The 22,296-nt window shown below is 44.8% G+C and overlaps 1 protein-coding gene across 1 annotated transcript in view; it reads left to right on the top strand.

Moving 5' to 3' along the window:
* The window catches only part of TMEM131 (transmembrane protein 131), a 106,004-nt gene extending 84,773 nt beyond the window's left edge, over window positions 1-21,231 (top strand). The window contains exons 29-41 of the mRNA XM_086482202.1: window positions 878-1,063; window positions 4,490-4,648; window positions 5,213-5,817; window positions 9,826-10,001; window positions 11,231-11,358; window positions 12,775-12,899; window positions 13,044-13,202; window positions 13,940-14,126; window positions 14,459-14,580; window positions 14,676-14,772; window positions 15,883-15,980; window positions 17,337-17,500; window positions 20,919-21,231. Coding sequence (XP_086338328.1) covers window positions 878-1,063; window positions 4,490-4,648; window positions 5,213-5,817; window positions 9,826-10,001; window positions 11,231-11,358; window positions 12,775-12,899; window positions 13,044-13,202; window positions 13,940-14,126; window positions 14,459-14,580; window positions 14,676-14,772; window positions 15,883-15,980; window positions 17,337-17,500; window positions 20,919-21,215 — 2,503 coding nt within the window. The 3' untranslated portion in view covers window positions 21,216-21,231. The remainder of the gene's footprint in view (window positions 1-877; window positions 1,064-4,489; window positions 4,649-5,212; window positions 5,818-9,825; window positions 10,002-11,230; window positions 11,359-12,774; window positions 12,900-13,043; window positions 13,203-13,939; window positions 14,127-14,458; window positions 14,581-14,675; window positions 14,773-15,882; window positions 15,981-17,336; window positions 17,501-20,918) is intronic.
* Window positions 21,232-22,296: the final 1,065 nt, after the last annotated feature.

Here is a 22,296-nt window from a genome sequence, read left to right as displayed (position 1 = left end):
GTCATGTTGAGCTTCTTGTAAAACCGAGAACACCCCCAAGTCCTTCTCCCCAGGGCTGCTCTCAACCCACTCATCCCCCAGCCTGTCTCTCTGCTTGGGATTGCCCCGACCCAGGTGCAGGACCTTGCACTTGGCCTTGTTGAACTTCATGAGGTTTGCACAGGCCCACCTCTCCAGCCTGCCAAGGTCCCTCTGGATGGCATCCCTTCCCTCCAGCATGTCGACCTCACCACACAGCTTGGTGTCGTTGGCAAATTGCTGAGGGTGCACTCGATCCCACTGTCCATGTCGTCAACAAAGATGTTAAACAGCATCAGTCCCAAAACCAACCCCCAAGGATTGCCACTTGTCACTGGTCTCCACTTGGACATCGAGCCGTTGACCGTGACTCTTTTGAGTGTGACCATCCAGCCAATGTCTTATCCACTGAGCAGTCCATCCATCAAATTCATGCCTCTCCAAAGTGTCAAATTCTTTGCAGAGGTCTAGATAGATGACACTGGTCGTTGTTCTGCAACAATCTTAGTTTGTGACGAGGCGGGAGCCTGGTGGTGATGTTTTCGATAAGGCATGCGGTTCTGACTAAAGGTGAAGTGTTTAAAAACCTCACCGCTCACATAATGGCCAGTTTCATTGCTTGCTTACAGCTGCTGTTAATTCTTTACTGCATTCATACCTTTCTTTTAACAGATTTGGTCAAAACTTAATTTCAGTTGCTATAATATATCATCATATGGTGTATCAGGGGTCATCTAGTATCCGATGTGTTAAGCACACAGGTGTTTATGAACTTAGCTAAACACATCCTGAGGTATTTGAGACACTCATAAGGATTTTTAGGCTAATTGCTTGGAAATGTACTTTATTTTGTTTTCAGGTTTACACCTGATTTCACTGCTTCCAGAGTCATACGTGAATTAAAATTCATCACTGCGGGAGGCTCTGAATTCATATTTATCTTGAATGCATCCCTTCCATATCACATGTTAGCAACGTGTGCAGAAGCGCTACCCAGGCCCAACTGGGAACTGGCACTGTACATAATCATCTCAGGAATAATGAGGTAGGGAGTGTGTTTGTGTGTGTGTGTTCTTAACAGTACATGTGCATGAATGCAGATTACAGAGAAGGATGTATGTTTTCAGTACATGCTGTGATTGGTGTAAAATAAAATAGGGTGAGGTCAAAAGGGAAACAAATTAATAAACACTCCTTTGGGTTGGGTGTGAACAGTTTAAGGCTGAGGAGTGCTGACTTTCTGCTCAAACCAAGGATAAAAAAATAATACACTTCTTGCTTGGGCCTGTTTCCTGAAGTGAGATACATACTCCTGTTAGCCCTGGTCACGTGTAATTTATTTGATGAATAACTAAGCCAAACTTGAATCGAATCGGGCATTAAAGCACTGCTAACGGTGAATTCCCATCAAAATTGAAGCTTCCTTCTGGAGTATTGTGCTTTGGAGAGATAGGAGGCAGTGACTGTAATGAGCTTAGCAGGTGCCTTGGATGAATTTAGCTTTGCTGCCATGTGTGTGTGACAGACAACTGGTGGTACTAATACTGGGCGTGCTGAGAGCCCCAAGGGCATTGTTTGCGACTCCGCACGCTCGGCATTACGTAGTAGCGTATTAATGCACTTCCTCGGCAAACAGATGTGTGTTAGCTGTGACTGGTTGAAAATTCCACTGTGTTTTCCTAGTCTAACCTCTACCTATCTTTGTTTGTTTGAAATCTGAGGTTGCAATGTGTCCCTGCTCATTTCTCGGAGGTGAGATACTTTCCCCCGCTGCCTTTATCCAGAGAAAACCCTAGCACAGAAACTTACCAGTGACAGCAAATGCTGTCTTCCTCTTCCATTGCTGTTAAGCTTGTCTCTTGACACGAGATGGATTGCTGCTGTAGGTGCCCGTGATGAAAAAGTGGTCTTCCTGTGTGTTGCAAATCCAAAGCATTATCACAGATGTGTAATATTCCTTTATTATTTTTTTCATATTAAGACACTGGCTTTTCAGTTTTGCTGTACTATATTACATAAATGTTCAGTCAGGCTCTCTTCCCTTCTAGGGACTGATAAAAGAAATAGAGAAGATAAAAGTTACAGCCTGCTTCGTTTTCTTTTTTTGACTCTTCAGCACTTTCCTAACTAATGCAGTGTTACTTTGGAAACAAAATTTCCCAAGTAACAGACATGGAAGTTGGGAAAATGCTGTTTCCTAACTAATGCTGCATTACTTCGGAAAGTGCTGAGTAAGTACTTAAGTGGTTTTCTTCTGTATGTTTGCTAGAAATTTATAAGCTTGGTTTCTCTTTAGTTTATTGACAAAGCAAGTAATACTTGTCAGCTGATAAGTTGTAGTTTGTGTGGATAACTTTGTATGTACTGTTTTTGCTAATTAGACTTTACGAAAGAAACCAGAATGCTAATCTTTTCCCTCACTATGTCTTTTTCCTACAAGTACAAAACATCCTTCTTAGCAGCAAACTAGAGAAGAGTCCTAGTGTAACCATTTCGTAGTATTCAAAGGATCCCGTGCACAGCCAGCCTCTTTTAGGGTGCCATTACATAGGGGTTTGCTGGTTGCCACTAAAACAATACCTCCATGTTGTTGCAGAGCTGTCCTTAATTTCTAGGAATGACCAACCCTGGGGGTTTGTCTTGATCATGTTTTTAATTCGATACGGTGGTGTTAATTGTTGCCCTCCCTAAATCGCTGTGGGTTTGGATTGCACCATGCTTGTGGCTCCAGGTTTTGAAGTCCACCTTGATAGGATATGTACACGTGTGACAAAGGAGCCGGTCCTTTTCATGAAGAACTTACCGGCTTAGGCATGTGTGTGCTCCGGGATAAAACCGCGAGGGGAAAGGGGGATGTACCAAGATCATTCTTGGGTGTCTACACCACATTACTGCTTGCTGCGTGGTGTTCCTCACGCTAATTTGTTTTGTGATTTAAATGGCATGAACATTTTAGGCTAGTTATATTTTTCTCTTTTTTAATAATACTTTTTTTGAAAAGCCAAAACCACCACTGCTTCCACCATGACCGCACCAAACCCAGAAAGTGCAGTTAAAAAGACCATAAAACAAGATTTGCTCTGGTATTAATTTCAAAGCTGGTATTCTTTATGAAAACACCAAAATTGGCTTAGGTAGGGGGAGTGGAGTCAGAGGAAAGGAGCCCCTGAGGTGACCTCTTCTTGCAGCCTCCCCTGTACCGCTGTGGAGCCCAGCATTGATACGTGAGGGGGTGCTGCGGGGTCGAGGGGGAGGAGGGGGCCCACCAAAACCCTGTGCGCTGCATCTCGAGTTTGTGTAGCACCACAGTGGTAGAGATGTGACGCTCTTGTTGGTATCAGTCTTGTGAAACTCAAATGGCACCATGGGTTAGAATTAACAAGTGAAAGAGACAGTACCTCATTCCTTGCATCCCAAAGGTAATTCTGGTTGGTGGCATGGCCCCCAAGGCGAGCATTACTTTTCTGAGCAACAGTTTATGTAAGCTTGTCTGAAAAATCCCCTCCTTTCTTTCAACTTTGCTGTTGATCGTTAACATCTTGATGAAAATTATCTTTCCTACCTTCTGCCCTCTGGTTATGCATCTAGAATCCTTTTTAATCCCAGGGGCAGGGAAGAAAGCACTGATAACCAGCTATCAACAGCTGACTGAGTCTCCAGGGTTGCTTGTGGTTTTGGTGATAGTGGAGGCTTAAAAGATGAGACCTGGACTAGATTCTTTTAGTTCAAATTAAGCAAGAGTTATCTCATCCTTTTGTGTGAACTGGTGCTGGTTTTCATACCCTTGGCTTAGAAAACCTGGCAGTCAGAACAGGGCGGGAGCAGAAACTGAAGCTGGTAATTTAAAGTTCTCTTCTCATAAACTTTCCAGGGTAATAGGCAAGGCAAGCTTTAGCCATCACCATTGTCTCCTCCCCCCGAAACTCCTGCCTGTTAGGAGATCGATAGCGGTGCGATGAAGGTCTCTGCAGTGGTTTTATTGCTTCATTCAAAAATACAGTTCACTGCAGTGCGTTATGTAAGTGCAGAGCTCTAAGCACGGTGTTGCAGCAGATGCCGTTAGTTGTAAAGCTCCTTGGAAAAATGCTCTTGCGTTTGACTTCTCTGAGCCGCAGTACGGCGCTCTGCAGAAGGTCTCTGCTTTTAAACTGGAACCGCACCAACGAGCGGAGAGAGCTGCTGGCCACTTGGGTGCCCCTTTAGGCTTTGAATGATACCGCTTTTTCGGATTAATATTCTTGGCAGCTGTGTGTCAGACTTGCATTTAGCCTCTGTTCTCAGTGTTAGCGATACGTGCCTCACGCTAGACTTGTGAATTTTACATTTGTCGGACAAAGTTGTGGTGTGGATGCAATTTTCAGTTTTTTCAGTACAAGATAGAAACTTGTTTGGTCTTGTGTGATTAGATTCATTAACCTTAAAATGCTCAAAACTAAGAAATACTTAAGATGGCCGCCTCTCTTCTCTGCAGCGTACTCTTTCTCTTGGTAATTGGAACAGCCTACCTAGAAGCTCAAGGGATTTGGGAGCCATTTAGGAGACGCTTGTCCTTTGAGGCCTCAAACCCTCCCTTTGATATGGGAAGGCCACTTGATCTCAGGAGAATAGTTGGAATTTCATCTGATGGAAAGTAAGTATATGTTTGGGGGTTTGTTGGGATGTCCTCCCCCCCGCCTTTTTTTTCCCCCTTCTTTAATTATAAGGCCAAGTAGGAAAGTAATACTGCTCTTTAGAACAGGTGAATGAACAAAGGTCCTCCCAGTTACTTACAGAAAGATGGCTTGGATAAAAAGATGGATTTTGTGATTGTGAGGAATATCCATCTTTTGGAAAGAAAAAAAAACCCTGTCAAGTTTCCTGTTAAATGTTCTCGAAAATGACAGGTATAGACTGCAGAAAAATTGCAGGCCAGAAGTTCCTACCTTTGGCGTCTTAAGTTTTAAAAAACCCTTCTCCTTTCAGTGTTCCTTCAGACATATATTGCTTGTCATTTTACTTGTGGTTTTGTTCGTATGTACAGCGAGCAAGTGAGCAGGAAATGGTAAAGGCTACTGACCTGTTGAACAAGTTTCAGGCATTTTCGATGGTTATGTGCCAAGAACAGTGTAGTTCAAGGATTCTTTTGGACATCGGGATTCTTTCTCCTGTGGAAGAGTGGAAACGTTGTGTATTTAAGCACCTGTTGTTGTTCCAGCTTGAATGCACTGGGATCAGATTCTAACCACGGTTCATCCAGAGGGATCTACGGAGCAGGCAGTTCGAGTTCACGACCCAGCGCAGGGAGTCACAAACAATGCAACGCGACAGCACACCTTCACAGCAATAGAAGCGCACCTGACGTCGACAGCCTCAAACCCAAAAGCGGCTCGAGCGTACCTAACAGGACTTCAGCGCAAGCAGCTTCCGTGCAGGCAGCGAACAGAGCGGGCCCCTTTGCCTTGGAGTCGGGTGCCACGGCTCAGACTCACGCCGCGGGCAAAAGGGCCAAGGGGACGAGGCAGAACCAGCAGCCGCCGCCGCCGCCGCAGCAGCAGGCACCGGCTTTGGCAGAGCCGCCCCTCCAGCAGCCCCCGGCATCGGGGCCCCCGCAGCAAGAGCAACAGACTGAAAGTGCTTTGCCGCAACTCCCGCTTCTCAGCCCGCCTCACGGCGAATGTGCCAGCAGCCGACGGCACAGCTCGGAGGATTCCGATCTCACCGGGCTCATAGAAACTATGGAAAAAGACTTTGACCACCCAGAATCCCCTTCCCCAGATGTGTTTACAGAGCAGCCCCCATCTCCACTAGCAAAAAACAAAGGTAATACAATTCTGCTTTTTTGAACAGGGTGATTCATTATGTAAGCCACAGAACAAGATCTAATCAACTGTAAAGGTCATGTTTTCATAGGGTGGGAAGTGATAGCTTCTCAGCTGTTCCCTGCCCTGCTGTACCTGCGTCTTGAACGCTTCCTTTATTCGTTTGGTGGCAGTGAAGTTCTCCGTGCAACGCTAGGTTGTGATTCTTTCCGCAGAGTTTTTGGAACGTTTTGATGAAAGTAAGTGTGAACATCTAGCGATCTGACCCTCTGAAGAAGAAAGATGCTTTTGGTTGCTACTCCTTTGCCTTTGGGTTAGCATCCATCCCTCCCGCCTCTGTCATTTGTACGTGGGGCTGGGGGCTGAGGAAAGGAGAAGGAAGCTGTCCTAGTGTGTTATGAAAACTGAGACAGGGAGGAGGGGGAAAAAGAGCAGGATGGGTAAACCCCCCGTGGTATCGTTTGGGAATGGAATTCCTCATGCCCAGACTTGCAGTTGTAGAAATTCCTTGAGGTCAGGTGGTCAGCAAGTTAATACGTGGCACCTATGTTTGTAAGTTGCATTCATCTCTGCATGATGTTAGAGTTGAGTTTGAATTGTTTATGCATCTTTTCAGTTGTCTAACGCTGAAAACAATTGCATTGAGTTTCATACGTAAGATACATTCAGACTTTCAAAATTACGTCAGTTATTTTCCTTCTTACAAAGACTTTGTTAGAGTAGAACTTCTAGTCGTGCTTTTGTATCAGCCATTTCAGCTGTGTCCCAGAGTTATGTGGGTATACGTTTAATCTTAAGGCGTTCATTTCTAAACGATTTTTCACTTTTTTTCTAACACAAATGTTGTAGAGAAACGGTACTGATAGTGTGTTGCTTACTAGAGATAAAGTTAAGAACATGGGTGGTGGGAAGGCATATAGACCCTGAAGCACCTGTATGATCACACACTGCTGAAGAGGAAAGCTTCACTCCGTTAAGTAGGAGTGAGCTGAATGTTCTTAATGAATTCAGAGTGGATGTGATGCACCTGGACTTTCAAAGCGGAGACTCTGAAGTGATGAGAGGTTTTGGGGTCCTGCTGCAATAGGCTGCTTTATTTCTGGGCTGTTTCTTTTCTAGTTTAGAGAAGGGGATGTGGTTGGGGCCATTAAGAGAGTTATGACCAGTTTGACAGGTATTGCCTTCACGAAGGCCACATGGCAAACGGCGTGACTGCAGGCAGCGCCTCTGTTAGCAAATAGCGCGGTATTGGAGCTCTGGAAAGCAAAAATGGCTGGCAGTGAGGATGCAACGTCCTCCTGGGGCGTGTCCAAGCAGATTTATGGTGGACTGGTCAAAGTCCAGGTGGACTGAATGCCTGAAAGGGCTGGGAGCGCTTCTGGAGGGCATCTGCCGTTCGGAGTTCAACCCGAAAAGGAACCAGCCCTCGCACTCGAGTGCTGCTGTGCGACGCAGCCGCTGCGCGGGTGGCGACCATTGAGTTGGGTTTCAAAAGCGCGTTCCTGATCCAAATAGCGTGGTGTACCGATGGCAACGTTTTGTACCTGTAGCCATTTCTAGCAGTCTGTGTCTTGGGAGCTTGTCGTAGCAGATAGCTGCTTCTGAGTGCTGACAGACCTTTGCTTGCATCTGTTCAAGTGTCTTTAAATGCGTTTTCTTGAGATGGGTGCTTCTATTGATTTATCAGTTTCAAAAGCTGTTTAAACGACGACAAAATGCTTAGCTCTTAATCGCTTACCTGGGTTCCATTTTTGTGGCATTACTTTCCTGTTTTTTACCTCTTTCCTGATTATGAAGTCATTCAGATAAATTCACATTTTTCCTCCTGTTACAGAGGCTTTGCATCATTTGTGCTTTGACGTGGTAGTATACTGAATACTTAAACGTACTCTGCATTGCAAAATATATGATGAACGTTACATTTTGCACTCCAGATAGTTTTCTTGACCTCTTCATCGCCTTCCGTCAACAAATCAGATTTATGCATGTAGACTTCTTCTTGGACAAGCTTTGTAAAACCAAGAAAACCCACAACATTAGCTCAGCACATCAAATAAAACTTGCCCATTTCCATTTGCTGTCTTTAAAAATGTGAAGCCGTAGGGGAAGTTCCATTATGTGTCTGGATCTACGTACGCACGCTGATATTTGTCTTCAGATTAAATAGCTGGAGCTAGTGACAAACGTTTGCAGAAGCAGCAGCTTCTGGACTAATGCTGGCTGCCATAATGTCCTGTGCAGGAGTCCTGTCTTTAGTCTTCTGTTTCAGCTTCCTGAGACTCGGGTCCCAGCAGACTGCTGCAGAGGCCACGTCAGATTTTTTGTTAAACAGCTGCTTTACGTTATGTTTTTGTGTCATGGTAACGTTTTGCATAGATTTTTCTAATGACGAACCTTAAACTGTCTAGCAAGCCTGAATGTAGACTAAATTTGAAGCAAATCTGAGAATGAGGTCTTCTGAGACAAAAGCAGAATATACCCCAATAAGCTGGAAGCCGACGTTTAGAAAATTTCCATACAAAGTCCTACTTGTGTTTATGCTTTGGTTTGCATTCACACTAAAAAGAATATTTTATCTCCACTGTTTTTGTCATTCTTGGTACTGAAAACATTGATATTGTTTGAAAAAACCCGAAGTTCGAAGGCACTGCCCTTCGATACGTATCTGGTACTTGCCAAAATACTGAAGGCAAATCTGTATTTTGGTACAGACTTCCCCTGAGGAACGTTTTGCCAAACGAAATACGACAGCTGTCGCTGCGCTTCCAGGCGCAATTCTGACTTGGGCTGGTACAAATCCCAGAAGAGGCTGAATCCACTTACTGAGCCCAGGTTGACTGAGTCTTTGCTTGAGTGAACTGTCAGGATCATCCTGGAAGCTGCGGGCAGGCGCGGTGCGGGTTGTGAACGGGAGCACTTAGGGCAAAGGGCAGTGCCCGAGGAGGACCTTACTGGCAGAGGCGAACATGACATCTAGCGAGAGCCAGGGGAATGTTGGGAATGCTCTCGTCCTGTAAGAGAGTAACAGCAGGTGGTGGTAAGAAGGTGATGACTCCACATGCAGGCGGTTTCTCTCTAATGATGCTCTTTTTTTGATAACTTTTTTACGCCCTGGGAGCCTATTCCTGCCTATTTTGCAAGCCCAGGACCTCTGGCTTGGTTTTGAAGGTTCTTAAACTTGTATATTTTGAACTTGTACTATGCTTTCAGCTAGCCTGTAGTAATTGCAGGGACAACATAATCAATTGTTCAAGCAGCATTATTTATGTATATGGGGATTGCTTCAAGAAAATTGATTAAACATCCCCTGGAGTGTTCAACGCGTTGTTTTCCCTACCTTGAGATGCAGTAACGCTTTAATGTGTCGAGCCAAACTATTTTACAGTCAGCTTAGTCATACCTCTTAGAACAGTACGCTCTGACAGAATAAAATACGTCAAGGGGAGACAGTATACTTGGGTGTGAGATTTCAGGGTTTGGGGGTTCTGGTTTTTTACGTCTTTGCTAGATAAATTGTATTAGTGATTTTTCTCATCCGCTCTAGTCTTACTGCAAGTTGTTTGGTTTGTGGTGTTTGGGGTTTTTTTTACCTGAAAAGCACGCTAGTCATTTCTGTTCTTCGTTTGTTCAGGTGATAAAAGCTTGTACCAGCTTCTGAAGTTCGTGTTTACATCTAGTCTTACATGGTGAAGCTGTCAGATGGGATTCGAAGGTGTTTAAAAGTAATGTCAGGAATAGGGCAGAGCAGAGTTTTAGGGAGCCAGGTGCCCACCGTCTACAGAGGCAATGGAGGTAGGGCTCAGGAGCATACATGCCACGGTGGACATCAGGGTTCTTCAGGTTTGATGCTATTGCTCGCATTTGGTGTGAAGCGGCTGTAAGTGATTGGTATATCATAACAGACAGCAATTTCAGAGGCTTAATCATGTGGGTTAGCCTCTAAAACGGAGTGAACTAGCCCACATCGGGGTGCTGATGCTGCGAATCTGAAGCATCCTTATCTCCCTAGGGAAAGGGAAAACACTTCAGCGCAAGGCTAAGCCACAGAAGAAGCGGGAAGAAAAGGATAGAAGAGGGAAAGGAAAGCAACAGGAGGATGAACTGAAGGATTCCTTGGCAGATGATGACAGTTCTTCAACCACAACCGAAACCTCCAACCCAGACACAGAACCACTTCTCAAAGAGGTACGGCACTGCTCGTAAAAGGCAGCTCCCGTGTAGCTGGCGGGTCACCTCTCGGAGCAGGAATGCAGTCTCTTCCCCCACCCCCAGCTCTCATACACTCTTAACACCTAGCAAAGGTACGACGTTAATTTAAAGACACCTTTCCCAATCCTCGCCTTTACTTCTTCGCTATAAAATTTGCTCCTCTGAGTGTGGACGTGCTTGAATCACAGTCTCGGGACTGAAAGGGCCTGAGTGAATGACTGTGGCTTGAATAAACCACCGATCGTCAGCAGCGTTGTGCTAACGGTCTCTCTGCACACTCCTAGCCTGTTCTGTTTGCAGAATAAACCCCTGGAGTATGGACACTAATTTGTCTTGATAATTAAGGTGTAGGGTAAAGCCATGCGTTTCATCAGTTACAAAGGGTCAGTTCGCAGGTAGTTAACTACCTTTGACAATCCCCCTACCTTTATTTTACTCATTCGGCTTACGTGCTTCTAGGTAATAAACTAAAGCTCTAGCAATTTGTGTAGTGGTCAGGTGGTCATCAATATTTTGTCCTAAAGCATGTGCTAGGCAGCCAAACAAAGCAAAGGTAATCGCTAAGAGAAGAAAACCAAGCCTAAATTTTGACATGTCTTAACTTTGAACTTTGGAAAAGACAAGGATTCTAGCGGGGGGGGGGGGGGGGGGGTAAGAAAAGAAATCTTCGTAATATATTTTACAAGTTACAGTTTAGTAAGTTCTCATCTGTCAATCACCTTTGATTTTTCAGGAAGGCTATTTGACAGTGTACTTGTATTCAGACAGTCTTAGAAGTGTGGTGAAAAAATACTAATAAATTGGAGGAAGTTGGTCATATTCTTTGCTGCTTTGAAGTCTGTTTTAGACGGCCTGGACTGCGTACCACAGGCACAATGGAGGTCTCGGTACAGAGCTAGCATCTTTTTAAGTAGACTCAGAGGCCACGGCCTGAGGAGTTGTGTATTTGCAAACACCAGGTCTGCTTGAAGCACGTTAATTTTGTAGATACTTCGTTTTCTACTTTTCCAAATAGGAAAAAATAGATAGCAGGTTTTACAGGTATACTCACCGAGTAGTAAAAAGATACCTTCTGTGTTGCAAAAATGCTCCTGTTTTCAAACAGTATTTTTAATTCAGCCCTATTTATACCGAGTATGTTGTGATGTGCAAGAGGGACTTCACTTTTAATGAATATTAACATGTTATTGTAATGTCTTCTATAGGAACCTGAAAAACAAAAGGGAAAAGTTATACCAGAAAAACCTGAAAATGAAATAGCCCAAGTAAAACAGAAAACTAAAAAACTGCTAACAAGTATCAAGAAAGAAATCCCTGTAGATGTGAAACCGAGGTAAGCATAACAAGAGCTTTTTAGTAGGGAAGGCATCGTGCTTGTAGGGAAGACGAACTGATAAAAATCTGCGCATTCGACTGCTGTGGCTGTCGGTCTGGCTAACGCCAACAGCAGACGCCTTTAAGCAGCTTCCTCTGCCTTCCTGATACCAGGGAATGTCTGAAGCTTCTAGGTAATAAATTATTTAACGGGAATACGGTGTGTAAATAAAATGAGAACTAAATCTAGAGAAGATGATCAGGTTAAGCAATGTTAAGCTTTTCCTAACAAGTATGACATACATAAATTGGGGTTAATGCTTCTAGTGGCAGCGCAGTGAGCCAGCGCTGACAGGAGCGCCTTCGGGTGCCCTTGGTGACATTACAGCCGTGCAGGTTCCTATTTTGTACCACAGAGTAAGATCAGCCTTGGCTATGTTATTAAAGGTGGTGACGGCTGCTGCTGCCAGTCCCTCTCCCTTCCTGGCAGGTGGTTGATTGCAGATGATAGAAAGGGGAAAAATGAAGAACCTTAGTCTTACTGTATCTAGCTCATTCTGAAATAGTGTTCTGAAATCCTGAGATCAGATCGGTAAACTTCACCAAACTGAGGTGTGGGTATCTTGGCTTGTGTTTTCTCTGTTGCTGTAATTAGTACTAGACTAACTGGGATTAATCGTTAGTATAAATTAATTCCCTTCAAAATATTTCTGGAAATGTTCCCTGGCAGAGTCTCCTCCTTATTTATTCTTGCTGTTGTCTACTTTCCTTGATCATATAAACCACCAGTTCATTACATGTGGCAGTATTCAAAGGCCACCATGAGAGCTGGTTTGGAATTCTTCTGTGAGAAATGGGTAAAATGGTTCCTTCCAAGAAAATCTGAGACACTTAATCAAATAGCTGGAGAACAGCAACAATATGACAATGTATAGCTAAATTAATTTGGTGGTGGGCTTGACTAGTTTTATGTCATCGACTGAAAGATGATCCTGTACATTCAGAGCAGTAGTGTATTGGGAGCATGGGAACTAACAAGAGCGTGTGGGGGCAGAGTAGAAAAGCAGCAGTTGCCATCTCTTGTTGCCTCTGGATAATCCAGCAGGTGTTGTAATCCTGGAGCTGCAGGATGAAAGCTTCTCCTGGAAGGTGAGTGAGCCCTAATAAATGTGTGGAGCAGTGTGGGTAGAAAATGAGCCTGGGTTAGGAAGGGTGGAGTTGCGTATAGGAGAAACACAAAACTCTGCTTATGAATAGCTTTGAAGATGAGCACAAGTTTGACATAAGAAACCACAGGAGACCAGCATTTTGTAGGACCGTATGGTGCATATATATATATATATATATATATATATATATATAAATAATAAATAAAAAGTTTCCTCTTCAACACTTCAGAGAGATTAAAAATAAATGGATCTCTGTTTTCATTTAGTTCCTTGGAATTGTCTTATACTCCCCCGCTGGAAAACAAGCAGCGCAAAACCTTTCCAGCCAAGATATCTACACAGCACCTTTTGACGAATGGAGCTAAATCAAGAAACCTCCCCAAAACAAGAGGTAGTGTAAGGCTATTTTTTATAATCACCTTGGGAGTTTTCTTTGGTTGTTTGTAACACCTCTTGAGCACTTAGTTCTATGTCTGGTGTGCAAAGAAAGCTGTTCACTGTACTACCCATGGACTTGCTTTTCTTCTTTTAATAGGTCCAAACAGTAAGTTAATGGAGAACAGGCCATCAGTATTAGCCAAATTTCTCCCCAGTGGTTCTGGACAAGAGCTAGGAAACACCAGCAGCTCAGAAGGGGAAAAGGATTCTCCACCGCCAGAGTGGGACTCTGTGCCTCTCCACAAAGCTGGCAGCTGTAAGTAATTGCTAGAGGATGACAGAATTAGTCTTCTGCAATGAATATCCATTAGGTAGGCTTGGTCTGTGAATAGATCTTCCCGTCGTTTTTTCGCTGCATAGTTGTGCTCCCGTTTTCTGCTGTAGGCCCCAGATTGATAGCATCTGGTACGGTTTGGGAGGTCTGAAAACCACGCGGGCAGAACGCGGGCCATTCCGCAGCTGTTCGGTGGTGAACGGGACTCAGAGGCTGCTGGGGAAATTGAGGAAATGAGAATTACCGCTCGGAAACGAAATGTATTTTCTACAGCAGGTGGGGTTTTACTTGGTCAGGTCTGCTGTAGCCAAAGTTGAAACTAATTAAATGATTTGTCCGTGAGAGGGAACACTGAAAGCGCCTTAATGCAGTGGTTAGCTCGGTTGTGCTGCAAGTCCCTTGTGTGGGAGCTGAATATCCTCCCTCTTGGTTGCACACGAACATCAAGTCATCCCTCTCCACAGCGCTCACTTAGAAAGGTTCGTTCTTCTATGCAAACCAGTTTATCTCAGTGCTTTTGTTGCAATATAAACTCTCTGAAAGCAGGTAGTAAACCTGAGTAACGACCGGTGCACATAGAGAAGGAGCTCCTTCTCCCATCACTGGGAAGCAGCCTTCGTCGTCACGCCTCGGTTTGAACAGAAAGGATAGCAGGGGTTTGAGAAGCCTTTGTTGTAACGTAAATACTACGGGAAGATGTTTTGTGTTTCTCTTTGTAGCTACGGACAACCTTTACAAACTCTCTCTGCAAACCCTGAACGCAGACGCTTTCCTGAAACAGCGACAGCCCTCGCCGACACCCGCCTCTCCGTCTCCTCCTCCTCCTCCTCCTCCTCCTCCCGCATCGTTTGCTTTTGGGCCCCGAGGAGGCACTTACAGCAGCATCGTGAACAGCAGCTGCAGCAAGTGAGCCCAAATCTGCACCTCCTACTGATTTCCCAAGCACCGAACACTGGTGCAAGCCATGTGCTTCACACGGTGCATCTCCCTTTTCTCACACCCATTTCCTCTTCCCATGGAAACTGCTTTTTTGCTGGTATTACTGTGCACGTCCTACCGTGCTATTTATATTCTCCTGGGGTTTCATATGACTTGGTAGATTGGAAAAATGTGCAAGTACATGAACTGTTGAGCTGTTGGTAACATTTCCATGAATGCTAGCTTAAATTGCTGCTTTTTTTATCAAACTGCTGAAGTCTAAAACCTTATTTTCCCCCCCCCCGTCCCCCTCCTTTCAGTGAAACGAAAAGCAAGCAGCCGAGCAGTACCAAACATAAGCTGGCAAAGGCAGCTTCTCTTCCAGGCAGGAACGGTAACCCCACTTTTGCTGCTGTAGCTGCAGGTTATGACAAGAGCCCAGGTACTAGAACCAGTTTGGAGTTCTAAATATTTCTGAATATTCTGTTACTTTGTTATTTTTCATTTTACTCATTTTATATCTACTTTTTTGTGCAGGTGGCAGCGGTTTACCAAAGGTTTCTCCAAACAAGACAGATGTTTCCAGCAATATCAGCATTTCCCACACAGTTGTTGACAGTGATGGCTCTGACAGGTAATTTTTATATTCTCTGGGCAAATACCTCAGCCCCTAGAAAAGACGACTGTAAACTGTTAATGGCATTTTGAAGGTAGTGACAAAATTCATTCTGGTTCCTTTTTTGGTTTTTTAAAAAAAAAAAAAGTCTGGGCACAGCATCTCTCACCCCACAAAAAAAATTTAGAACTTACCAGTGACCCAGAAGTAGATGGAAGGATATTCTGGGTGCAATGGGGGCTTCCCCTCCCTCCTTTCAAGTAACTTGACAGTCTTACGTTCCCCGGGCGTCCAAACAATGAGAAGTCATCTTTCAGTGCCGAGGAACACGCACCAAGGTCACTTGCAGTAGGTAACAGGCGGAGTATCTTGCTGTGCAGCAGTATCTTTCGCTCCCAGCTCTAACAGAGAGCAGAACTATCCCTGGGCTCTGCGTGACGAATAGCAGCGGAGTACAGCCGGGCTGGCGTGTTCCCCAAGGCACGCTGGCCTTTCTGACACGTTTTGGCAGTGCACGTCTGTCTCCGTTGTGGAAGCAGTGAGCGCCTGGTAACCTTTCTGGAGTAGGAAAGAGACTTGAATTCAAGTTCCAGTATGCAAAGGAATTGCTTTTCTGAGCAAAGTTTGTGGGTGGTGTTTTGGTTTGGTTCTGTGAACATTTCTCACTGGTTCCAGTGCACTCACCTGTATTTTCAAGAAGCTGGCCCACAAGGTAGAGTGTGAGCATTTGTATCCCTTCTCAGTGGCTCTAAATTTTGTCTGCTTGCCAAAGAAAATCCGGCACTATGGCTTGGACCCTCTAAGTTTTCTGAAAAACTGATCAAAAGAGCTACTTCTCAGGTTTGTGTTGGCGCTCAGCCTACAGATTAATGAGCTTTATGTCTGTAGCAGTGTGTTGCTCCAAGGTGGGTATCTACACAGAAAAATGGTATTTCACTGAAATCTTTTGTTAAAGCAAAAATAAGCCGATTTCCTAACTCTTGATTACCATTAAAAATATATAGTTAAATATACACACACACACACACTTTTGTACATAGACGTGTCTGTAGATCGGTGAGTTAATATTGTTGGTAGCACTGTGTTAACGAGTTCTGTCTTGCTTTCCCGTTATTCCATAATATTTAGTTCGGGTTTGTGGAGTCCCATCAGCAATCCCGGCAGTCCTGACTTCACGCCTCTCAACTCATTCTCTGCATTTGGACATTCTTTTAACTTAACTGGAGGTGAGTGTTCTGTACTCAAGTACAGGTAAAGAAATGGTGTGTCTCTGTTCCAGTGGTTAAGTGGAGACAGTGTTCCCATCCCTGCCCCCCAAAAGAATGACTATGCAGGAAAGCGTGTTAAAAACTGGGTGGTGTATTCTGTGTTCCAGCCCAGAGCGTGTTAGTGGAAACTCTCAGAGTATGTGTTGGGCTGGAAATAATCTGCTTTTGAAGTTTCTTGGTTTCAGTAGAATTTCTTGATATTTGTTTTTTTCCTTAGCCTTCCTCCCCTCCATTCCTCCCCCTGAACCTTTACAGTAGGTCTCGAAAGTGTGCTGCTAGGCCAGTGGTTTCCTGAGCCCTTTACGCCTCCATAAAACCATTGCTCTATAAACAAGGCAATGGCCCATCCGTCATGTCGCTTTTCTCTAGCGTTTGTACACCTGCATGACGGACTGATGCTTCTATAAACCCAGCAGTTAATTCCTGTGTTTAAATATTTAGCCAAACTTCCCGTAAGTGACGACTGAGGCAGGCCTTGACTCAGGCAGGCCGTACGGCAGGGCGCGGATGCTCTGTGTGCTTACGTAGGTTTGCATACCGTGTTCGGGGATACGTGGTATTTTTAAGGTGTCCGCAAAAGAGGAGCGAAGCAAACTTCGCATGTGGCATTCGCAAAATGGATTGTACGTCTACTGGAAAAAATTGTAGGTCTGCTGAAAAATGCCGGGGGCCTGCTGCCAATAGCAGCTGCTGCCGTGGGGTTCTTGCATCTTCGTCGGCACCACTTGGCAGCGGCGGCTCTGGGGGACGGCAGTAGGATGGCTGGGATCAGTTCTGTGTGCGGGGACCCAGGTGACCCAGGAGCGCTGGTGCTGCCCTCTCCTTCTCACGGCAGGGCTGGGGCTCAGCCCGTGGCCTCCTGTACCAGGAGCTACCTGGGAAGGGAGCGCCGCGAGGGACGCGAGCGCTGCGATTTCAAGAGGCTCCTTCAGCCCAGTCGCGTACCTCACCAGCCGTTAACTTGTTACAACGAACCGCCAGGGCTCTCAGGGTCGCTGTGCTTCTGCCTCGGGTAAATAATACCAGGAACCACACATCCCATAGGCTGCTACTGGATTGGCCTGAACAGTAAGCCTGTAACTCTCTTTTTTCCCTCTCCTATAACCATGATTCTAACTTTGTAGCCACTGCCTGATGTAGGGCAGGTGAGATGAGATCTGGATTATCCTGTGACCTTTTCTAATCTCAATTCTTGCACTGCAGCAGGATCTGCTAGAAAAATATGGGAAATAACTGTGAAGAGTATTAGTCTGCTGTGGCTCTTGGAGAAAGAGGAAGAGTGATGTACTCAGTTTTATTTCATTTTGTTTTTAGAGGTTTTTAGCAAACTTGGTTTAGCTCGATCTGCTTATGGGCAGGACGTTCAGAGAAACTGGAGTGAATTCAATAATGTTCCATCATCCATCTGGGATCCTTCAGCTACAGACTCTGTACCCTCCTGGCCAACAAGCTCGAGTTCTCCGACTCACACAACTGCAGTAAGTATTCAGTCCAAATACAGTGTCCTGTTACTGTTACCAACCTGTTCTGTATCTGCTGTCTCATTTCATTTAGAGGATTTTTAAATTTGGGTGAAAAAAAGAAATCAACTGAGGAATAAAGGAACAGGGAAGTTACACTTACGCATATGTCTGTGTAGCTGAGTTGACACGGCTGTTGGACAAAGGGTGATTTTTCTGCTCACTTGCAGATGATGAATCCGTGTAAATTGCTTCACATAAAAACATTTCTCACGAGAGCATCTTGCAGCACATACAAAAGTGTGTTCCCTTCCCACGTGCTTCAGGACTGCGGAAAGAGCTGTTCTGCTCCCGTGCTGTGGCTGGACACTGCCTCTGTCACTGCCAGTTTGATGGACAGTTGCAAAACAGCCAATATGATAACTTTTAAGACTTCGATTCTACTTCCTGAATCCAATGTTGCACCTACTTGTAAATTAACAAAAGGTCAAAACCCCCCTTACTTAAAAGACCTCAAATGTATTCTTTTCAGCTTAGAAAAAAACACTAAAGGACTGAGCATAAGGGGAAGCCTTTAAACTGATGCTAATTTTGATGGAGATCTTGAATATAGCCAAAGAAGGAAAAAAAACAACTTTTACACCGATTGCAGCACTGCTTTCTCATCCTCGTGCCCCTCTATCTGTCAGAACAAAACTTACACCACAACAGCTGTCTTCAGGGCCAGCTGAAACCGTTCTTCATCTTGTCTTCTGAAAATGTTTGTGTAGTGAGTAAGAGGCAGTGTTTACTTCACCTGGTAGCAGTTCAGACGGAGCGGGGGGGAGGTGAGGGGCAGGGGAAGCTGAAGAAGGTCACGCAGCTTCTTATAGACACACGCTTACTGATCCCGCCCTTGTCACGCAGTTACAGCTGTAGCTGCAACCTCACTAGAACTACATAAGGAGAGAGTTTTGCTTTTTGGTCACATGGAGGGCAGATTTCTCAGCATTTGATAGGAGGAGGGATTGAGGACAACTAGAACAATCTCTGTAGCTCCTAAGCTATTTCCTGGCCACTTCTGAAAAATGCCTGCAAGTGTGCTTTGGGAAGTGTCGAGACAGAATCAAGACAAATGGTGTAGAAGAATTGTCAGTTTCTCCCTTTAAATACCTTGATTTTGGGGAGGGGGAAAAAAAAAAAAAGGCATTTTAGGAGCTTACTCAAGGAGAAGATCATATAATAAACAAGAAGCAGCAAACGGACCAAAAATGTTCAAAGCCTTTTTAATAACGGTGATTTTTTTCAAGTGCTTCTGGTGAGCCAGAACAGGAAAACTCGGCTGTTCCTGTCCCGGAGCCTCCTTGCTCTCAGGGCTAGGTCAGAGAGCAGGTGCCAGGCCAGGGCCTTCTGGCACAAGAGGCACAGCCGTTCTTGCAAACAGCACTTACATAGTGGCTTTTGTGTCGCTCTCTTTCTAGGACGGTTTCTGGGGAGTTCATTTTGGTTATTCTCCTTACTCTTGCTTTCTCGTGTTTTTGCATAACTCTTTGCTTTGGTACTAAATAGCATTTGACTTTGGGACCCATCTCCCCTCAGGCCTTGCTGCATTGCTGGTACTTTGTCCCAAGTTTCTTTCTAACCACAGGCCCTTACTCCTTTTTTCTCCATTTCCCTGGGTGTAGTTCTGCCTGACACTCACCCTGTACCTCCCTCCACCAGCCTTGAAAAGGGAGCAGCGGTCTAATCTAAGGTTCTCTTTGCTACCGCTCCTTTCCTGGGTGCTTCTACTTCATAAGCGGTTGCCTTTCTATCAGGCTCTCCCGAATGCTTTTGGGACACGTAGGAATAGTTCCTGGCTCTTGCCCACGGGAGGAAATAGAGTGGACTTTTAGTGTTAGGGTGTGAGCAGCAGAATGAGTGTTCCCTGCTGTAGGCTTAGCAGTCTAATGCTTGTATAGCTTAAGTATAACCATTTTGTTAAAAAAGAGTAATAAACTGTAACCCTAGTTTGGCTCAACTTCTCAGTGACATTGGAGAGTCCTAATGACGTTGCCCCAGTTAACCCCCGAGTGTGCTCAAAAGTCCTGTCCAGCCCGTGGTCTCAAATTCTTTGAGGACCCTTTGGTAATGTGTTAGTGCCCAACCAATTTCAGTGTGATTAGACTGAGCCTGTCTTCTTCGTTCCAGGGGAGAAAATGAGAACCTGAAATGAAGACGTTTTCAGAGTTTACCTTGTTTACTTTTCTAAAGGGATTTTTATTTCAATCCTCAGATGCAGAATACACTGATACTGGTTAACCTTTAGTGTGCGTTATCTGAGGGCTGAGATCCTGGGAAGGGATGCCCCATCTCCACCCAGTAAATCCATGGTTGTACCTTACAGCATTTACTCAACAAGTCCACTGCCTTTTGGATGTATCAAGTTTACTGCATGTTTTGCAAATTGAATTTACAGCATACGTACATTAAATCCGTTGGCAGTGAGGTATGTAGTGCGTTAAGCCTACATGTAGCAGGTTCTGTGCTAAGATTAGCATGAAAGTTACGCTAACCTTTCTCATCTCCATCTTGGGCTGCTTCCGAGTATCACGTTCCACCCCAGCAGGGGTTTGATTCCTCTGCTTGTCGCTTGCTGCTGGTTGGGCTTTAATAAAACAGTGACAGCGCCTGGGCCTTGTCCATTTCTGCATGTGTTCGCTAGGCTTTGCTGTACCTGTCCTGTGCATCCCGACTGCCCACCTGCGTCTGCACCGTGACCATTTGTCAGAGACTTCCAGATGTCTTGAGCCAGGACAGACTTACTGGAACTCCATGACAAATGGCCAGTTCTCCAATCCCCTCTCCCTTCATCTGGAAAAATTTTGGATGGGGGAAAAACTATATACTGAGAATATGGGGAGGTACAGCGGGGCTGAATGCAGGTAGGTTCATCTAAAATGTACAATTGGTAACAGAAATGTCTGAATAGAAAGAGGTAAGTTTTGCAAACAAACAAAAAAGGATCAAGGAATAGAGACTTTGCTGCTACCTTCCATTACAACTTGAATTTTGATGGGGTTTTTGAGACTTGAGCCATGTTTATCTACCTCATTCTAACTAGTTTAATTAAGCTTGAGCTTTTTGGCCACTGTGTGTTAAAGCTTGAATACCAGTAGTGCTTAAACTAGCAATGGTATGGGGATGTATCAACTCAAATGGAAACAGCTTAAAAACCTGTCATGCAATTGCACTCTGCAGCCCATTCAGTCACCAGGCGTTCGGTGGCCGTTCGTAGTGTGGTTCCTCTGGGCGAGCCCTAGCGAAGGGAGTTCAGAACTCGATGTTGCAGTGAAGAGGGAAGGGGTCCCACAGCAGCCTTGCTGCTGCTTAGGTACTTTCCTTTCGGAGGGGCTGTCAACAAGGTGAAAGTAGAGGTTACTGACTGCTGCTTACCTGGCTCTCTTCTCTACTGCAGTCGATCCTTGGCAACCCAAGTGGCCTGTGGTCCACCACTCCATTCAGCAGTTCCATTTGGTCAAGTAATCTCAACAGTGGCCTTCCCTTCACCACTCCAACAAACGCGTTGTCAGGCATTGATCTCATGGGTAGTGAAAACGCCGCCGCCGCTCCTCCTCCGCCCGCTGCCGCCGCCATTGCCAATCCTGCTGAAGACATGGGACAGACCTACAATCCTTGGAGAATCTGGAGCCCAACAATTGGAAGAAGAAGTTCAGATCCTTGGTCTAATTCACACTATCCTCATGAAAACTGAAGTCAAGCAAAAGGAAAAGAAATCTTACCCGGGTCATGATACAATTCTGAATACAAATTTTTGAAACATCATTTTCGGGCTGTTGCTGGTCATTGTTTCCCCACCACCCCACCCCCTGCCAGTCATGCTTTCATCACTTGCTCCTTTTTAAAGTCTGTCCTGCAACATGGTAGTGTGAGATTGCAGATGAGCTTGAAAAAGTCTGGGTGTGGTCACAAATCCCAACTACAGCTGAAGCCTGTAAATCTGAACAATTTCACTGGTTTCACGTTTTGCCATCTGCCATCTTCATTTAGGAATCGAGTTGAACTATAAAATGGTCCTGGCATGCAATACTTTTATGAAAAGTACTGGTTTGGGTTTTTAAATTTTTTCCAGTATTATCCTCCAAGTTCTAATTTAAAATCAAAAAGCACTTTGTGCTAAAATGCAGAGTATTTTTTTAAAATAAGGCTGTCTTTGTTAACACAGGTTCTAAGAATGTAAAAAAGAAAAAAAAAATCAACAAAGAAACCAACAAAACCAACACAAAACCTTAAGAGCAAAATGGCTGAATGTAAGAGCATTCTGTTGAGACTGTAATACACTTTCTGTGCTGTTTGTACATTTGTAAACCTGAATGCATTTTTAAGTTGAACTGAAATGCACACAGCCAAGACTTGTGGAAGAAACAAGATACCTTGTGCATTTCTTACAGATACAACTTTGGGTTGTACTTTAAAATAAATACTGCTTTTTTCAAGATCTGTCTGCTGTAATTCTCTTCTCCTGGTATTTTCTGAACTTGTCCGTGCATGAATCCACTTGGCAGTGGTCGCCTTCAGGCCAAAATCTGCTGCGCGTAGGGCCTATATTACAGAAACGTCACTACAGATGAAACCTGGCTTCTCAGCGGTGTGGGCTCGTACAGCAGTGGAGAATTAGGAATTGTTTTCAGGGTTACACAGTGCCACCCACTCGAAAATTTGCTGGAGAGCAAAATGCTGGAAAAACGTCTACAGTGTTGGAAGTTTCTAGGTATCGGGCGTAGTAGCAGCTGCTGCTGTTTACGCTACGCCCATACCTTTGTAACAGTGCTCTT

The sequence above is a fragment of the Leptosomus discolor genome, chromosome 1 (genome assembly GCF_034619465.1).
Source record: "Leptosomus discolor isolate bLepDis1 chromosome 1, bLepDis1.hap2, whole genome shotgun sequence".
Lineage (NCBI taxonomy): Eukaryota > Metazoa > Chordata > Aves > Leptosomiformes > Leptosomidae > Leptosomus > Leptosomus discolor.
This window is presented reverse-complemented; position numbering and strand designations above follow the sequence as displayed.